General features: G+C 41.1%; 1 protein-coding gene across 8 annotated transcripts in view; it reads right to left on the bottom strand.

Annotated features, from left to right (window-relative positions):
- Positions 1-19,949, bottom strand: part of NTM (neurotrimin) — a 1,373,850-nt gene that overhangs the window by 604,863 nt on the left and 749,038 nt on the right. For 4 of the 8 annotated variants that reach the window (XM_068240420.1, XM_068240412.1, XM_068240413.1 and 1 more), the window contains exons 1-2: positions 15,642-15,729; positions 15,222-15,306 (exon numbers count right to left, since the gene is read on the bottom strand). In XM_068240420.1, the coding sequence (XP_068096521.1) occupies positions 15,222-15,306; positions 15,642-15,714 (158 nt within the window). In that variant the 5' untranslated portion in view covers positions 15,715-15,729. Of the gene's footprint in view, positions 1-15,221; positions 15,542-15,641; positions 15,730-19,949 lie in introns of those variants that run through there. The other 4 variants (XM_068240414.1, XM_068240418.1, XM_068240419.1 and 1 more) reach the window with 2 other exon arrangements.

Here is a 19,949-nt window from a genome sequence, read left to right as displayed (position 1 = left end):
GAATAGTATATATGGCCAGCATGACTTCTGGCTGTGCCAAGGCTGATCATTCATCACTTTAGTTTCAAGTGAACCTGTAAGAGCATAAATAGAAAAATGACAGTCTGTTTTTAAAGTAGAACTGAACTGTCCTTAAAAACAAAACAAACAAAAAAATATAAATAGTAAGACCAAATTAGCAGAAGCCCTCCTTGATGGTCTGTACTTCTCACATAGTTGGTCTGCAAAATATTTTCACATAGTTGGTCTGTAGTCTCATCTGTACCCTTAGACAACTTTAAATTACCAGCTCTACCCACATGGCTTCATGATAATGACAATTTTAAAAGCAGGATTTTTACAGACAGCAGCCTCACTTGACATAAAAAGGTAACATTTAGGCACTGATTTCTTAGTAATTGATGAGATTGTTTATTAACCACTTTAGGAGCAAACAAATTTTCACATTTCAGCACTGCTCCCATTCATTCGCCAATAACTTTATTACTACTAATCACACCTAAAGGATCTATTTATTTTTTTCAGGACAAATTAGGCTTTTAGTGTGTGTTAATTTTGTTTAGTAATTACCTTATTTTCAATGTATTTTAAAGAGGAAAAAAACCAAAGAAAAACACTATTTCTCCATTAACATCCATTATAGCTTTACAATAAACAGTGCCAACTCTAAGTTAAACCCACAAATTGTATTTGCTTATTCATCCTGGTTATAACAACGTTTAGATTATGCTCCTAGCACAATGTATGGTGACAATATTGTATTTGGAAATAAAGGTGTCTTTTTTTCCTGTTTTTTGCTTTCTCATTGTACATGGTTGATGATTATAAGACCTTAGTTGCAAAAATAATAGTAATATACCCTCTTGGAATATATATTTTAAAAGCTAAGGTAACAATATATGTTTCTTTCATAATCGGTCACTGTTTTTTCAATTTTACAAGTCTCTTATTTTGGTACAGAATATGCAAAAAATTAAATGCCTTTCATTCAGTTTGTCACTAAAAAAATATACAAGACATGGGCCTCAACCCTAAAACTTTCTAAACTCTATTCTACTACTTATCACAGTTAAAATGTTACCACATATGTCTCTTGTAATTTTGTTAAAATTTTCCAAATTTGATCATAATTTTAATAAGGACCTCTTTATGTTGGATTGAGTTTGTCCATACCTAGTGTGTGTGTGCGTGTGTGCGTGCGTGCGTGCGTGCGTGCGTGTGTGTGTGTGTGTGTATACAATAATAGCATTGCTACTGCAATTTTAGGCGGAAAGTACAGTTACAAAGTGTAAAGAGAAGTTCTGAAAGTAGTAACATGGAGTCCTCCAATGCAGCATTTTTATGATTTAAGCTCCAGGGCTGTCATCCTCACTAAACGTAAAGAAAGAGACGGCACTCCACTGGCTGCAATCAAGATGCTGTGTATTCACGAACAAGAACACATGAATCGTGTTCTTGTTCGTGAATACACAGCATCTTGATTGCAGCCAGTGGAGTGCCGTCTCTTTCTTTACGTTTAATGGAATACAAGCTGTATGAGCAATCCAGCTGAGGCAAGGCACCGGCATAGTGTCTCAAGTAGTTTCTACTTGAGTTGCTGCTTATCCAACATCATCTTCTTTTGTTGCATGACTGTCATCCTCACTGTCTTGGTCTAGGACAAACTATTTAGGATGTTGGGCTATATTGTGTTTAAAATTGTGAACAGAAAATAATTTACACTTTTTTCAAGTGCAGTACACCTGTTGCAGTTTTTCAAAACTTCATCCAAACTTTGGAAGTTTTTAAGATGCCTCATAATGAGCAACAAGCTTTATTAGGTGTGAAAATATAAAGTCTGCAGTGGGAATACTTAGAATGTCGCTGTCAATGGACAGACAGAACAATAGAGGAACGCTGTAATAAGCTGACTAGAGAGAGCGCAGAATGACCAGCAGGAAGGCTCTGAGCCATAACAAGCACAAGAAAGGAGAGCGTTCATATAAAGAATACAAAGGCAGAAAAATATCCGCCATGAATAAAGGCAGCCGGAGAACGGCGGACACCAGAGGAAGGAACACAGAGAGGAAAGACAAAGACAAATAATAGAAAAAAAGAGACGGTGAGAAGAGAGACATCAGTGCAGAATGGAAAGAGCAGCTACAATGAGGAAAACTCTGTACTAAAGGTGCGCCAGAGATAGACAGGTGCGCAAAAGGAAGGATAATACACCCCAGGCACAGGCCAAAGACGAAACTATGATGTGATCATTAGCGGCCAAGACAGACATCTTCACTCATATACAAATCTCCACCCTCACCAGAAGCTTTACATCAATAAAAGTCACAGAAGAATGCTGCAGAATTAAAACCATTGTTCAGCTAATGAACAATAGTCTAAAAATATACTAGGAATAAACTGCTCCCTTCTGGTCCTCATAGCAGTGCAGCGACCTCCGCCTGGGGTCAAGTGAAGCTGACAATCTCCCACGCGCTCTTCGCCACAGATGCTACAATGCAGAGGAATTATTTCACATGGCTGCCTCCATATAATTGACAGAAGAGGACTTGGCTTTATGCACATTGTTGTGCTATTGTGGAACTGTTTGTACCCGTAGATCAGCTGCACAGCTCCGCTTCAACCCAAAGCACTGCACACTTTGCAAAGTAATTTGTCCCAAAGGCTGACTCCCCATTATTAAAGTAAAATCCAAGTGTTGTGAAGGAAAAATTCCTCCTCCAGGTCAGCTCCATAAGGCTTAGTTTACATGTTAAGCAACCATTTAGATTGAATTCACAGTAGTCAGTTGCATAACAGCGCACGCGTTAAAATGCAATAAAGTGAGTTTGATCTGCAATGGAGACTGGACATAGACTTTAATATAAAGCTTACATGCAGCAAGTAAAAATAACGTGATCAGTTACAACACAGTACTGTGAGCAAAATTTTATGGGCAGTGAGTTGACATGCAGAATTATTCTCCAATGCAACTGATCACTGTGAACTAGGCCTTAAATATCCATAAAATGTTCTGATGTGTGATTCCCATTCCTGGCAGTTTTACAGTACACATGCCAGGCATTTTAGTTTGTTGTATTTAAAATTTTATTCAAATACTGTTGTCAGACATTAACCCAAGAAAATTCATTCAAAAATGTGAAAATGCCAGGTATCCTATATTCTACACTTTCTGTGTAAACACTTATTGTGTACTTCTACAAAGTCAAAAGGAAATGTTGACTTTTTTACAGATTTCCAGCGACATCCGGCCATAGAGACAAAATTGACCTTGTAGTGGTTAATTGTATTAAATCCGTGTTAGGGGCATGAGATGGTGGGCTTCATCCTGTGCCAGATTCTACATAAACCAATACGGTAACACTTTTTGAATTTGGTCACCACAGAGGACAATGGAGCTTTATCAGCAAACCTCAGAGAAGTTCATGGCTCTTGCTATGTCATTGCACTGTTCACAAGGTAGATTTTCATTAAGGGAACATACTGCTAGGATAACATTTCCTTTCCGTGTCTTATGTGGCATCCAGTTGTGAGATTTTCTCGATTCCTGGCTCTGGATGGCTAAGCAAAGAATTATCACTTCTAGTACTGCACATAGCTGAATACACAAATGGAAACTGAGTATCCGAATCAATAAAGGTTGTATCAATTAGATGCCTCACTGGTTGGAACCCTGAAATCCTGAGACTTATGATTCACACACATCGGCCTGGTGCACACCAAAAACCGCTAGCAGATCTGCAAAATGCTAGCAGATTTTGAAACGCTTTTTCTAATTTTTCTGTAGCGTTTCAGCTAGCATTTTGCGGTTTTGGGAAGAGTTTTTGGTGTAGTAGATTTCATATATTGTTACAGTAAAGCTGTTACTGAACAGCTTCTGTAACAAAAACACCTGCAAAACCGCTCTGAACTGCCGTTTTTCAGAGCGGTTTGCGTTTTTCCTATACTTTACATTGGAGGCAGAAACGCCTCCACAATCCAAAATCTGCAGCAGCCCGGGAGTATGCGTTTCTGCAAAACGCCTCCCGCTCTGGTGTGCACCAGTCCATTGAAATACATTTCCCAAGCGTATCCGCAGCCGCAAAACGCAGCTGAACCGCTCTGGTGTGCACTAGGCCATACATTTGGAAATTATATATTATTCCTGGGTGGGCTGCTGCTCAAGGGGCAAATATGAGTCTTAAGGTGCGGCTAAAAAAAAATTGATAAAAATTTCAGATATTGTAACCGATACAAAACGCAATTTAGTCAGATTTACCTAATGAAATCAAGACTGTAGAAGTCTTTAGCTATTATACGTATATACATATGTAGACATTAGCCAAATTATTCCATATGCTCATCTGGATCATAGAGAAAGAGGCATTTATACAATGAGGATAATAATATTTCTGTTTTCTTTGTACCTGTCTTGATAAATCTGCATCATTATCCCTCCACAGTAGCATCAGACCATACGTTGTGTCCACAACTGGGAAGTAAAACAACTCCCCTGCACTATACAGCTCTAGAATTGAACTGGATCCCTCCATGAAACATATAATACACCAATATCCATCTCCTGATATCTCTGAACCCCCCAGGACAGAAACCACTGAACAAAACCACAGCAAGATGCACCTACCTGAAGGACTTTGCACTATTTTTGACCTCACACAGCAGTTACTGTATGTATTACTGGTCCATGTGCGATATTTGCACAACTTGCACAATTTTTGCACAAATGCTAAGATATTTCATTATTTATATAAGTAAAGTAAAAATGGGAATGGTTGAATATAGTTTACTAGCAAAAATAAGATAATATGAGATAGACATAGGCCTTCTTCCATCATCCCAAAAACATAGTATGGTTTTTGGTCCCTCCCAAATTGGCCTTACTCTAGGATAGGGACCTTAGACTATAGTATGGATTACCTGTATATCCTCAAATAGAAGTCGACCTTGTGTATAAATCGACTCCAATTTTTGACTCTCTTAAGCTGGAATTTTTTATTGACTCAAGTATAAGTCTACCCAGCAAAGTGAATGGCTGCACTTGGGGACCAGGAGGGGTTAATGACTGCACTGAATACAGTATTGCAGCCATTAACCCCTTCTGTCCCCTAAAGAGAAGCCGAGCTAAGGGGATATGGAAGCTGTCATATTTATTTGTTTTTGAATACTACCAGTTGCCTGGCAGTCCTACTGATCTTGTGTCTCAAATACTTTTAGCCAGAGATCCTGAACAAGCACATGCAGATCAGATACTCTAACTGAGCTGACTCAGGTTTTACTGGATTAACCATATGCTTGTTCCAGGGTTTTGACTCAGGCACTACGTATATGCCAGGAGATCAGGACTGCCAGGCAAGTGGATTTTTTTTTACATGGAAATAAATATGGCAGCCTCTATAAACATCTCACCTACCTCAGGTTCCCTTTAAGTGCAGCCAATAACTCCTCCAGGCTTCCCAAGTACAGCAGTTATTCCAACCCCTCCCCCCCTTCCTGCAGCCCAATATTTTCCCCATGACCATTTCCGTGTTGTTAACTTTCAGACCTGGGTTTTCTTGGCATTTCCTTTATCATGAAAGTGTCACTTACCACTGGGTAAATTGCTGCAAATGGGAATGTCACTAATAGTACACAAATTACTCAGTGTGCGCAGTGTTGCTCGTGACTCGTGTATAGGTCGACCCATATACCTTTTTTAAGCGAGTAAGACCTTAATTTGTAGCGTTATAGTTGAGTATACTGTATATGGTAGATTGTGAGGGCCTGTGAAGGACATGACTGTGGACTCTGTAAAGCGCTGCAGAAAAGAACGCTATATTAATACACAATAGTGATAAACTTTGCACACACCAAAGATCCCTATAGGTCATTACGGCCACACATCTGTACAGAATAATAAATTCCTCATACAGTCTCCAGACTAGGGCCACCTTGGAAACTACCATCAATCTCTACACAAGTCTCAAGATAACAGAACAAGAAGCAGATGGTCACTTGTCAAGCAGATCCTGCAAATACCAGACCCTTGAGATAGATTAGCACTAAATGGGGTTATCTTGGTAAATTTCACTGCAAAGGACATGATAGCTTATGCCCTGAAAATGACCTTGAAGATAACATGAAGAAATAAATGATATACCCCACGACCGACAACCATGAAGTTTAAGGAAGAATTCTGTACTGTCCCTGCTATCCCTACATTATTATTTTTGGATCCATATACTGCCAGCAATTAAAATGGCATGTACATTATAGATTTTTTTTTGTAATCTCTGTGGTCTTCCATAAAAGTGGGATCCATATGTGTCCTGTAGGATTCATGTGCTTCCAATACTGGATTGGATCTCCTTAAAGAGGATCTCTAGTGACATATTATTCAGGATATCCACTGTTATATTAATTATACTGGTTTCAGCATCATAAACACTTCCTATAGCTATATAGCCTGTTTATTATGCAGAATTGTCCTCCCAGAACATTCTGGGAGAGAAGGGGTTATTTCTATTGGTTTCCCAACACTCAGTAAAACATTTCACAGTGATGCACCTACTAGCAGTACAGATGTCGCCACCTGTGATAAATTTCAAAATGTGTATCAGAGTCAGGAAAGATTTTACAATGGGCAAACACTGACTATATACGGTAATTTATAAATGAATATTGTAAAAAAGAAGCAATTTTGTTTACTATGCTATATTCAATAAAGTTCCTCTTTAACTTGCATTTACATATTAAACTGGGCCGGTTCTCTCATGAAGCAAGGTGAAACATTTGCATCAGGCGCAGAGTTTACAGGGACAACATGTGTGTACTGTGTTTACACTAAAGGCATGCAGTCAGAGTAATAAGAGAAGCGAGAGGAGAGTGAGCAAGGTGAAGAGGTCATCATTGGGGAAAAGCAGCTTTGATGTACTGTGTGAAGAGTCTGACAGTGAGCGAGGAGGCAGGAGAGCAGCAGTGCTTTATTTGCCTTGTACAGCAGCACGGAGGAGGTGGCACTGCTGTCCTTACTGAAGTGGAATGAAGGACTGCCAACTAGCTGAGGAAGAGCAGTTTGTCAGTCACAGACTCACAGCCAGGCCAGCCAGTGTAGCATTGTGTTGAGCTGAAGCATGTCATATGTCAAGTGGTTGCATATGCTCCCTTGCTGACTGAGAGCATTAAATGAAGCAGAGTGAAATTGTTGGGTGCTGTGCGATCATTCTAAATGGGGGGGGGGGGTGAAGGGGGCGCATCTTCACAAGCTTGCCTCTGGCAGCAAAAGTCTAGGACACCAGCCCTGATACTAAACAGGTAGCTTAGCAAATTCATACTGAGGTTCCTGTAACCTTAATACTGGGTGGTCTCCTGTGTCCCTTTATGTTAGGAGGTCTCAATGCAACTTTAAACATGGATTTTCCTATGGCCTGCCCACTGTTTAATTTTCTAAGCCTCCTGTATTTAGAGACTCCTGTGCCCGATATATCCGTGTATTTTTGCATCTCCTATACTTTGTGCCACCTGTAGTTATGTCACCAAACTTACAGCTGAACGGGTTCAAAACTGATTTTAAAACTACTGAATAGGGCGGAGTCAGGGGCATGTAGCAAGTTCAGTAGTGGCACATGAGAAACACTAGAGAGGATGAATACAGGATCATTGATACTTTATCCCCTTCTAGTATTCCTCATCAATTTGCAAACTAGAGCATCAAAGCTCTGTGGCGCTGGGTCAGGCCGCTCCTCTCATCACTGCATCCATCTACTCTGCTGCAGCAGAATACCTAAGGGAGGAAACTAAGGGAGGAAGTGAAAGTTGTGGGCACTACACCCCTCCCCAAAGTAACAGCGGGAGGTCAAGCCCTTGCGACAATTTTACAGCGCACCTTCACAAACTCATGTGTTTGGTTGTTGTGTGTGTGTATGTCTCAGCTAGGTGGATTCCATGTAGCTGAGACACCAATTACCGCACCTGTGCATAGGTGAGGTTGCCTGCAAAACATGCACAGTTGGGGAGCTACAAGGACAGGTTTCAGAAACACTGACCTAAGGAATGAACTGGAATGCTAGCTGTGAGCCAGGCTTCATTGTCCCAACATCATTGCTTGACCTCAATGACAATCTTGAAATTAAGTGGAAACAAATCCCAGTAGACATGTTCTAAAATGTACTCATGAACATGAATGGAAGCCCAAATTAAAAATGTAATAAACACAGACATATGGAGTATATGTAGTCAACAGTAAGATTTGTACACCTTTAACAATTAAAGAAATTAGTTTTTCTAACATTCCTGGAAATATTTTAGGAATAAATGCTGAACAGACAAGCTGCTTGGCTTTCTTCTGAGCAGCCTGTTCTGTTCTATAGAAAGAGGAGAGTGACGGATGAGCATTATGTGCCCCACCACATTGACTTCAACAGAAGAACAATATAGGAGAGGCATTAGTGATTCAATGGGATAGGTCACTAATGACACTAGATTTTCAAAAGGTTTATCCACAAATGATCGTTCCAGCTGGCAATCAGCCAACAAAATCAAATGTGTGTGCATAGCTTGGAAGAGGGGACATCAGATCATAAAGATAGAGGAGGTCAAGGTGGCCATGTAACCTTGCCGTAGCTACATTTTTATGGGGGACATGTATTTATAGATTGTATAGAAGAGTAGTCAGGTATTTTTCTATGTGTAAGGTGGAAACGACTGGGTAAGTCACATATCCATGGGGAGCACTAACACTTTACCAATTATAAAGGCAAGGGCAGTCTGATATCATTACATTAGTAGCGAGGCCAGTGGCAGCAGATCTCAATGCTGTACACACGGGTCATCCAGAAAGTAACAGCAGTTTTCAATCAAAGTTTTAAATTTTGTTCTGTATCACTGTAAGTTCTGATTATTTCCCTACAGAATCACTTCTTTTATTTAAAGTGGACCCAAACTCTTGACAGCACTCAATGAAAAGTCTTTATTCCACATATAGTTGCTGAAGAAATTCACTTCTCTGTGTTTTGTGTTTGTTTAGACAGATCTAGGAGTCTAAATCTTTCTTATCAGCAACTATGAATAGACTGTAGGAGAGCTCTTCCATGGCAGCTCTCCATTTAGTAAACAGTGAGGCTTGACTATTTTGGTGAAACCCAATTATACATCAGGGTTTTGGTTTTTTTTAGGATTTCCATAAACTGTAATGAATATTTTTTTGTCCATAAAGGTTATCATACAGGGCTTGATTCACAAAGCGGTGCTAACCTACTTAGCACGTCTAAAGTCTTTAGACGTGCTAACCAGGGTGCTAAGTAGGTTAGCACCGGATTTCTCAATTGAGAAAACCGGTGCTAACCTACTTAGCACCCTGGTTAGCGCGCCTAAAGACTTTAGACGTGCTAAGTAGGTTAGCACCGCTTTGTGAATCAAGCCCTCAGTGGTTAATATTTTAGAACAGAGAGGAAGTTCTGGATTTAGTTCCACTTTAAGCATTTATCATATTTTTACAAGGTTTTCAATCCCTTTCCTGTAGTAGCATCTCACTCTTCACCTAAGGTTTAGAGGGATTGGGAAAGAGGGCTTCATGTTAATGCTGATGAACAAAAAGTTACTGGCATTTTGCAGTCACATGGCCAGCAGAGCTGGGGGGGGGGGGGGGGGGGGGGAATACAAAAAAAAAAGGGGGGGGGGCAACCTGACAGATGCAACTTAAATTGAACCCAAACTAAGAAATAAACTGGTGAGATAAATGTATTTTTCCTCCTCAAAATGACTTTATTTTATATCCCATGGTATTATTTTATAATTAAAGAAGAACTGTAAAGTGCTGAAAAAAATAATAGTTTCACTTACCTGGAGCTTTTGCCAGCCCCCTGCAGTCGACCTGTGCCCTCGCAGTCCTGGACCGCTCCTCCGTTTCCCCGCCACGGTTCACCTTTTTTCCGGTAAGAGGTGGACTTGTAAGTCGACCTCCAATGTACCCTGGCCACGTGTATTCTAGTACGCGTTCCTGTAGCCAGACGCGCTCTGCGCAGGCACAGAGGAGGCGTGCAGCCAAGGCCGCACAAGTGCAGTTCTCCCAAGCTGTGCGAAGTGACAGTAAGCCGTGGCGTGGGACCAGAGCATCGGTGAGTGGCTGCATGGGAACAGGTCGTCTGCAGGGGGCTGGCAGAAGCCCCAGGTAAGTAAAACTCTTATTTTTTTTAGCGGTTTACAGTTCCGCTTTAAATATTTACAAAATACGTTCAATGTTTTATTGTTTCTGCTCAATGGCTGTCTATTAAGTGTCCCCGAGTTAAAATACATGAACTTATGACCTTTTTCCATCTCTCCCCTACCCTCAGAATTTGTATTCTGCCAGGAAATTGTTTATGGCTGTAATCTGCTTATCAGTGATGTTTACTATAGTCCCAACAAGAAACAGTCAGTCACTTGCATGTCTGAAAATTAACTCTTTCAGGGAGCAAAGTAAACTATAATAGAGTAGCAATAAAAAGTATTTGAACCCTTTGCAATTATATGGATTTCTGCACAAATTGGTCATAAAATGTAATCTTATCTTCATCTAAGTAACAACAATAGACAATCACAGTGTGCTTAAACTACCACACAATTACCGTAATTTTCGGAATATAAGTTTTATAGTTTTAGAGGGAAATAAAGAAAAAAAATATTCTGAACCAAAAAGTCCTAAAATATGTCAAGAGGTACTGTCATATCCCTCATCTTGTGTATTCAGTCTATATACCAGTGTACTGTATCTGCTGTGGGGTTACATGAAAGCACTAAACAGCAGCATACTGTATTGTACAGGATCTTCTCAAAAAATTAGCATATTGTGATAAAGTTCATTATTTTCTGTAATGTACTGATAAACATTAGACTTTCATATATTTTAGATTCAAATACACACAATTGAAGTAGTTCAAGCCTTTTATTGTTTTAATATTGATGATTTGGGCATACAGCTCATGAAAACCCAAATTTCCGATCTCAAAAAATTAGCATATTTCATCCGACCAATAAAAGAAAAGTGTTTTTAAAACAAAAAATGTCAACCTTCAAATAATTATGCTCAGTTATGCACTCAATACTTGGTCGGGAATCCTTTTGCAGAAATGGCTGCTTCAATGCGGCGTGGCATGGAGGCAATCAGCCTGTGGAACTGCCCAGGTTGTATGGAGGCCCAGGATGCTTCGATAGCGGCCTTAAGCTCATCCAGAGTGTTGGGTCTTGCGTCTCTCAACTTTCTCTTCACAATATCCCACAGATTCTCTATGGGGTTCAGGTCAGGAGAGTTGGCAGGCCAATTGAGCACATTAATACCATGGTCAGTAAACCATTTACCAGTGGTTTTGGCACTGTGAGCAGGTGCCAGGTCGTGCTGAAAAATGAAATCTTCATCTCCATAAAGCTTTTCAGCAGATAAAAGGCTTGAACTACTTCAGTTGTGTGTATTTGAATCTAAAATATATGAAAGTCTAATGTTTATCAATACATTACAGAAAATAATGAACTTTATCACAATATGCTAATTTTTTTGAGAAGATCCTGTATATACTCACCTCTCACTCACTAGATGCTGCTGCTGCTAGTCTCAGTGTGACATGAGGGGAGGGAGTATCTTCTCCCTAGGGAGCATTCTCAGCCTATAGGATTGGGGGTGGCATTTCAAAAGAGATCCCTGCATGTAGACTCTATATGCTATATGAAAACATTGGACATTGCTGTTCCAAAGAGTTGCCAAGATGCCCCCAGCCCTGCTGTTTAAAAACATTGCCCCATCACATTAGAAACACCTGCGCTAATGTAGAAAACACCATCAGATATAAGATCAAGATCGCAGCTTACTGTGGGTTGACGATGCATTATATATCATCTCCCATGTGCTCTCCCGGTACTGGTGTCTGCCACGCGCTCTGGCCGGCTTTGCTGCATGTCCCCCTGTTCTTCGGTCGGCTGCAGCAGGCTTTGCTGGGTGCAGTGTCACCCAGATGTAGCCGGCTTTGCTGGGCTACTTGCCTGGCTCTGCTATAGGAAAACATTGCCCCCTGCTGACCGCTACACTGGAAAGACCCGCCGCACTGATTAATGGCATCTCCCGTCCTCCTTTGCCGACTGTAGTCACGGGTTGCCATGGTGATGCAAAGTGGTGGTGATGCGATGTGATTAGCAGAGCTGGCGCCTTCTCCCCTCTTGAATGATAGCGGCGAGGGGAGGAGGTGCCAGCTCTGCTAATCACATCGCGTCACTGCCGCTTTGCATAACCACGGCAACCCGTGACTACAGTTGGCAAAGGAGGACAGGAGATGCCATTAATCAGCACGGCGGGTCTTTCCAGTGTAGCGGTCAGCGGGGGGCAATGTTTTCCAATAGCAGATCCAGGCAAGGAGTCCAGCAAAGCCGGCTACATCTGGGGGACTTACGAAAGTGTCTGGCATATGCTAACATCCCTGTTAGCGAATCTACGATACGTAAAACTCTAAACAAGAATGGAGTTCATTGGATGATACCACAGAGGAAGCCACTGCTATCCCAAAAAAAAAAGTGCTGCACATTTAAAGTTTGCAAAAGAGCACCTGGCTGTTCCACAGCAGTACTGGCAAAATATTCTGTGGACAGATGAAACCAAAGTTGAGTTGTTTGGAAGAAAACCACAACACTGTTTGGAGAAAACGAGGCACAGCACACGAACGTCAAAACTTCATCCCAACTGTGAAGTATGGTGGTGGTGACATAATTCCAAATTCCAAATGGGGGGACAGGTGGGACCTATACAGGGGGCACCTATACCTGGCTACCTACCAACCCATAGTGAGGGTGAACATTTTCAGGTGCTGTGCGATCATTCCAAATTCCAAATCAGGGGATGGGGGCGCATCCTCACAAGTTTGGCTCAGGCAGCAAAAAGTCAATGATATCATTGCTATATACAGTAGAGAGGCTACAAAAGTCTGATATCACTGCTATAAATAGAAGAGAGGACAGGAAAGGCTGATATCACTGCCATATACAGTAGAGAGGCCAAAAAGTTTGATATTACTACTATATCCAGTAGAGAGGCCAGACAAGCCTGATACCACTGCTATATAGAGTAAAGAGGCTAGAAAAGTCTGATATCACTACCATATACAGCAAAGAGGCCAGAAAAGTCTGATTACTGCTGTATACAGTAGAGATGGCAGGAAAGTCTGATATCACTACCATATACAGTACACAGGCCAGAAAAGTCTGATATCACTGCCATATACAGTAGAGAGGCCAGATAAGTCTGATATCACTGCTCTATACAGCAAAGAGGACAGGATAGCCGTATATCACTGCTATATGTTTATGAGAGGTCAGGTATCATCCCATATGTTTGGTATAGAATAACGAGGACACGGCAGTCTGATATCGCTGATATATATTCCACACGGCAGCCAGCGCAGCCTCCTATCACTGCTTTATATAGCAGAAAGGCTAAGGCAGGGTTAAACAGTGTCAGCACAGGAGCTGAGCCGCCTGCCAGTATAGACAGTTGATAATTGATGTTTACAGCTTGAGAGCAGTGTAATTGCACAGGTAACTCCAGAGGAGGAAGAGTACACAGCTTCCTGTGCATCCCCAGATACACAAGCTCCTGCGGTGTGTGTGCATGGAGCGTACACAGTCACACAAGCCTTGTGTCATGTGTGCAGTGTGTGTGTGTCATAAAATACACAACTGTGCAACGTGTGTGCCCAAAGCATATTTGTTCCGCAGCACTCTGTGCATTGATGTGTGAATAGAACAAGCTATTTTCCAGTAATCTGCATTGTGCAGAAAAGGTTACAAAGCACAATTACACCAAGGCCTCGGAGGAGCGTCCTCATTACAGAGTGGAGCGCTGACCCCAGAGGCTGACACTTCATATCTCCACCATTCATCCCATTCTGAGGAGTGGAAGCTAATTAATGAGGGAAAAGGGGTCATTATTCTGGGCAGGAACAGGGACACAGCGAGCAGAGACACTGCGAGGATGTGATGGACTCCGCGCCTTCTAATGTGCTGCTGCTGGAGATTAATGTATGTGCTCTATATATAGATGTGTGCCATACACACAGAGCACAGCATAGGGGACACATCATCTCTAACACTCCACACTAATTCAGTAAATACATCATGTAAACAGCCATTTATCAACATGCGTGCATAAAGTATGCACACACAGCAGAGTATAGGACAAATCCTACTCACGCTGCTCCTGGTTACAGTAGTGATGGCATGTGTTCATCATTATATAAACATGCACTGTATACACTATTTCTTCCTTTCTATATATAACATTCACATAGGCAGGCATGTATACAAACTCTGTATGTTAGCAATATGAATATATTCAGTCAAAAACTAGGAAATAGTTGTACAGAACACACCACAGTACAGAATATAACATTTATTGGTTTCTTACAGCCAGGTAAAGACACATATAGAAATACATTCCCATAAATACACATGGGATACACATAGCTTCTATACATAATCTGATACCTCTACAAGTATATAATATGTGCATATTCTCAAGGCTTCACTCAGCCTAGTTTCCAGAATGACAAGTTTTCTATTTACCCAAAATATACATATCTGGCCCATAGAAGACAAACACCTACAAAGGATGTACACTCCTTGCATAACCTGTATTTCTCCACAGCTTCTCAATGAGCCAGTCTCTGCTCCTGTATAGGGGCACAGTTTATGTAAAGATAGGTGGATCTTAAAAAAAAAAAAAAGAGCCGATTTGCAACTTCTATAGTGCCTAAAGGGCTGAGTAACTTCTGTCTGCCCATATTCTATGTACCAGTAACATGTTAAAAAAACTAAAACATAAGCATCCTATACAGCTCAGACTAAAGCAGCTGGGCCTTTCTACAAGGTATGGCTAGCAGAAGTGATGACAGGTGGCATTTAAGACAGTATACATTGGAGAGGTAGGCGAGAGTGGCATAAACATTTCAAATAGAGGAATTTCATAGCTTAGAACTAATACACTAAATGCAGAATATCTTGGACACTGCGGTGAACATTTTATAGATGACAGGTGGCATATCATTCAGGTAAAGGCTGCAGCAGAAAAAAAACTTCACATGCAACTTATATCTGACCCTTTCCATACCCTATATAATGATCAGTAAATCAAAGAACGATACTGAATAGTGCACAGTAATCCCGGATTCCAAACTCACAGCAGTAATCATCATCATTCATGCAGCCTGGACAAGACAGTGAAAAAAGTGTCCTACCTGAGGATGGCGCTGTCCCCTTGTCGCACGGTGACGTTGTCCATGGCTTTGGGAAATCCAGCATCCCCGCTGCGAACTGGCACTCCTGCGGGCACAAGAAAGAGCAGTCTGAGACCCAGTGCAAAAAGCCACCTCCAACAGGGGGTGACCCCCATCCTGAACGACTACCAGTCTCCAATAACCAGAAATACCACCCAGTGCAGAGAGACTGCTGAGCCTGACTGACTGACTGCCCCCTCTGCTACATGTCCACAGCCTGGCACCAGCAGAGGGGCACACAGCCTGGCACTGCCTACAGAGAGAGAGAGGGAGAGTATGTGTGATGTCTCTGAGCAGCTCGCTCCCTCCCTCCCTCTCTCCTCCTTCCATCCTCCCTCCATCACATCTCCCTCCTTCATCTCTCCTCCCTCCTTCGCTCACCTGCAGCCTGGACCAGACCGCATCGCAGCATCAGAAGAGACCACAGTGTTCTGCAGCTTAGACCAGACCACATCACAGGATAACAGGACACCAGAGTACCTTGCATCCAGGACTGGATCCCATCTCAGGATCACAGGGAACCACAGTACACTGAAGACTGAAGCAGATGAGATACTTCAGCACCACAGTATTCTGCAGCCTGGGCTGGACATAGTAGGATCACTGTACTCTGCAGCCATTACTAGACCCATCCTTGGACCACAGAATTCTGCAGCCTGGACAACTATATCACATTGAGATGAGAAGTACATAATACACATACACTGTACTTTCGGAACACTATATACATAACTTCTAACACACACAATACACTGTCTACACACACAAACACATTGTAGAGTGCATCCGAAGAACAGTGTGCTGTTGACACTATGAACTTTACTTCATGAACACACACAATACATTTGTTATCCCTGGTACAAATAGCAGGCTAGCACACATACACTGTGCTTGCAACACACAGAATACACACAAACATTTGAATTTCCAGGATGCACAACAGTCTCTGCATTGTACCCCAGGCTGTATTCTGTACTACCAGCACACAAAACAAGCTATTCCCTGTATTCCCAGAATACACAGCAGGCAATATACTGCACAAACAGCACAAATAACAAGCTATACACTGTACTCCATGCATACACACACACACACACACACACACACACAGCTGAATTCTGCACACACTAAACAAGGTATACACAAGCACACAAAACAGGCTGTATACTGTACCCTTAAACACACAGCAGGCTATGTAGTGTACCCCTAGCATACCAGATTATATACTGTACCCCAGTACACAAAACACACTGTACCTTAAGTACACACAACCGCCTGTGCACTGTAATTCCACCATATGCAACAACATGCTGTAAACTGTTCTGCATCCAAAACTGGCTGTATGTTGTACCCCCTGCGCACACAACAGGCTGTACCTCAGCACACAAAACAGTCTGTATACTATACCCCCAGCACAAACAGGCAATGCACTCTGTCTGTGGCATATTCAACAGGCTGTATCCACAGCACACAACAGTCTACACACTGTATCCAAAGGCGCGCACACACACACACACACACACAAACAGGCTATATACTCTACTCTCCACACATACAATAGACTGTACAGTTCATAAACTGTATCCCCAGCATGCACATAAAAATCTATACACTACCTCCAGAACACAGGTACACAATGTACCCAGAAACACACACAAAAAGCTGTAAAATTTAACTGCAGCACACACATGGTATATACCATGCCTTCTACCCTCAAAACACACAATAGGTATACAATGTACCTTCCCCCAAACACATACACAACAAGCTGTACGCCATACTTCCAGAACACACCACAGACTGTACATTGTAAGGCAGACACACACACACGGCTGTACAGTGTACCCTTTTCACAAAGAAAAAAGGCATGCACTGTAACCTCAGAACACACAACAGACTGTATACTGTACCCCCAACACAGTTCAGGCTATACGCCCTCAGTACACAAAAATAATCTATACACTGTAGTCGGAGCAAAAAAGCAAGTAATACACTGATACCTCAAGCAGGCTGTACACTGTACACCTTGCACAAAAAACTAAGGTTGTAGGTTGTATTTTTAGCACACACAAACGTTTGTACACTGTACTACAAGCACAGCGCGGGCTATTAGGATTTATCTCCAGCACACAAAACTGCCTTTATACAGCATCTTCAGCACACACAGCAGACTATTTGTATCACCAGCACACACAACAGGTTGTACACTGTACTCCAAGGTCACAGAATAGGTTCTATACACGCATGCTTGAAATAGGGGCATGAGGGAAAAATAGGGTGCCTGTTTAAGTTAATATTGTTAATATCTACTGAAATTCATTTTTAAATTGTAAATAGTGTAAATCATAATAAAATATCAGTATACATTAACTATATTTTACTACAACTAAACCTAACCATACTCTTATACAGAAACCTTCCTTCCTGACACCTAACCCTAAAACCCCCCTTCCTAATATTTTAATACAGTAGAATGCCTTTATAGTAAACTCCAAGGGACCAGGAAAAATAGTTTACTATATCATAAGTTTTCTATATCAGAATTGGTCTTACACTGTATATCTATACAGACCCAGTTGCCGGGACCTGAGGGCTGAGTTTGCTATATCCAAAGGTTTACTATAACAGAGTTTACTATCACGAGATTCTACTGCATTGAAAACGGTAAGTTTCAAAACTTTCAAAAGTACTGGTACTAAAATGTCAAAAACTATAACGTTAGAATTTTTTAAATGATAAGAAATGTTAAAACTGTAATGTTATAATTTTCAAAACGATACAGCCGATATTTGCATTATAGCTTATGGGGTGCCCAAATTGTCCATTAGCCGTAGGTGCCCAAATTTCTTGCTCCAATATCCACCGCATCCCCAGCAAATACAGCAGGATTATTATTATTATTTTATTATTATTATTATTATTATTATTATTGATTTATAAAGCTCCAACATATTTTGTGGCACTGTACAAAGTAAGAAACAAATATGGGGTACACAATAATACAAACAATGGTGTACACCAATATACAAAACTTGTTTTTTTTATAAAGGACAGTAGTTATCCATTAACCACTTTACCCCCACGCGTACGGATTTCTCCGCCCCTTTTTCCATCCTTTCACCCCCAGGGACGGAGAAATCCGTACTCTGCGCACTCCCGCCGCTGTCCGCGCTCCCGCTTGTAAACACGCCGCCCGCCGCTAGTAAACACGCCGCCGCCCGCTTGCCCAGAGATCAAGGAACGGGAAAATCCATTCCCGTTCGTTGATCTAAGCCCCGCAATGATCTGCTGCCGCTCGGCTGAGCAGCGCGATCATTGTGAAAAAATAACAAAGTCCCAGCCTCTTTCTACTTCCTGCAAGCGTCCGGAAGGACGCTTGCAGGTCGCATGAAACAAATTAGTAATGTTGCCATCTTGTGGCCAAATAGTACAACTACACCCTAACCATTTTTTTTACACACAAATAAACTTGTTTTACACAAAAAATTAACTCCTTACCTCCCACACTCCCCAATTTTTTTTTTTTTGTAATTAAAAAAAAATTAAAAAATTTACAATTTAAAAAAATACATAAATAGTTACCTTAGGGACTGAACTTTTTAAATATTTATGTCAAGAGGGTATAACACTGTTACTTTATAAACTATGGGCTTGTAATTAGGGATGGACGCAAAACTGAAAAAAATGCACCTTTATTTCCAACTAAAATATTGGCGGCAAACATTGTGATAGGGACATAATTTAAACGGTTTTATAACCGGGATAAATAGGCATATACATTTAATGGGTTTTAATTACAGTAGCATGCATTATTTAAAAACTATAAAGGCCGAAAACTGAAAAATAATAAATTTTTTCCCACATTTTTTCCTATTTTCCCATTAAAACACATTTAGAATAAAATTATTCTTGGCATAATGTCCCACCTAAAGAAAGCCTAATTGGTGGCGAAAAAAACAAGATATAGTTCATTTCATTGCGATAAGTAATGATAAAATTATAGACGAATGAATGGAAGGAGCGCTAAAAGGTGAAAATTGCTCTGGTGGTCAGGGGGTAAAACCCCTCAGTTGGGAAGTGGTTAAAATACCATAGCCAGTCTTGCAGTACAAAACTTGAAATAGCTTTATTAGCACAAATACAAAAAATGGCGTTTTCTTAAAAAAAAAAAAAAAACTTTTGTCCATGAAGTCACTCTTCATAAATAGCAAAATAGCATATTAAAAAGGATTTTCACGAGATATAAATTCAATAATTTGGCATGACGTAGTGTGCATCTAATGTTTCAGGCAACGACACATGTTCGCTTTGGACGACCAACACCCTTCATCAGGCCTCTGTATACACAAAAGCTCTATTGGGCCCAATCAGCAACAAGAACCAGACACAACTAACACAATCCCACTGGCCAGCATAAGAAAGCAGCCATGGAGCTAATTGATTAGCTGCATGGCTGCTTTCTTATGCTGGCCGGTGGGATTGCGTTAGTTGCATCTGGTTGGTTCGCAGGGCTGTGGAGTCGGTACAAAAATCCACAGACTCAGACTCATAAGGTTAGGATTCCAACGACTCCTCTAATTTGCATATTACAATCTTGTTGATTGAAAGTATGTAACATGAAATGCATCTCTTACCTGCCAACGCTTAGGAATTTTAAAAGTCAACTGAAGTGAGAGGGATATGGAGGCT

Source organism: Hyperolius riggenbachi, chromosome 6, assembly GCF_040937935.1.
Source record: "Hyperolius riggenbachi isolate aHypRig1 chromosome 6, aHypRig1.pri, whole genome shotgun sequence".
Taxonomy (NCBI): domain Eukaryota; kingdom Metazoa; phylum Chordata; class Amphibia; order Anura; family Hyperoliidae; genus Hyperolius; species Hyperolius riggenbachi.
The sequence above is the reverse complement of the archived record's forward strand: the minus strand, read 5'-3'. Positions and strand labels throughout refer to the sequence as shown.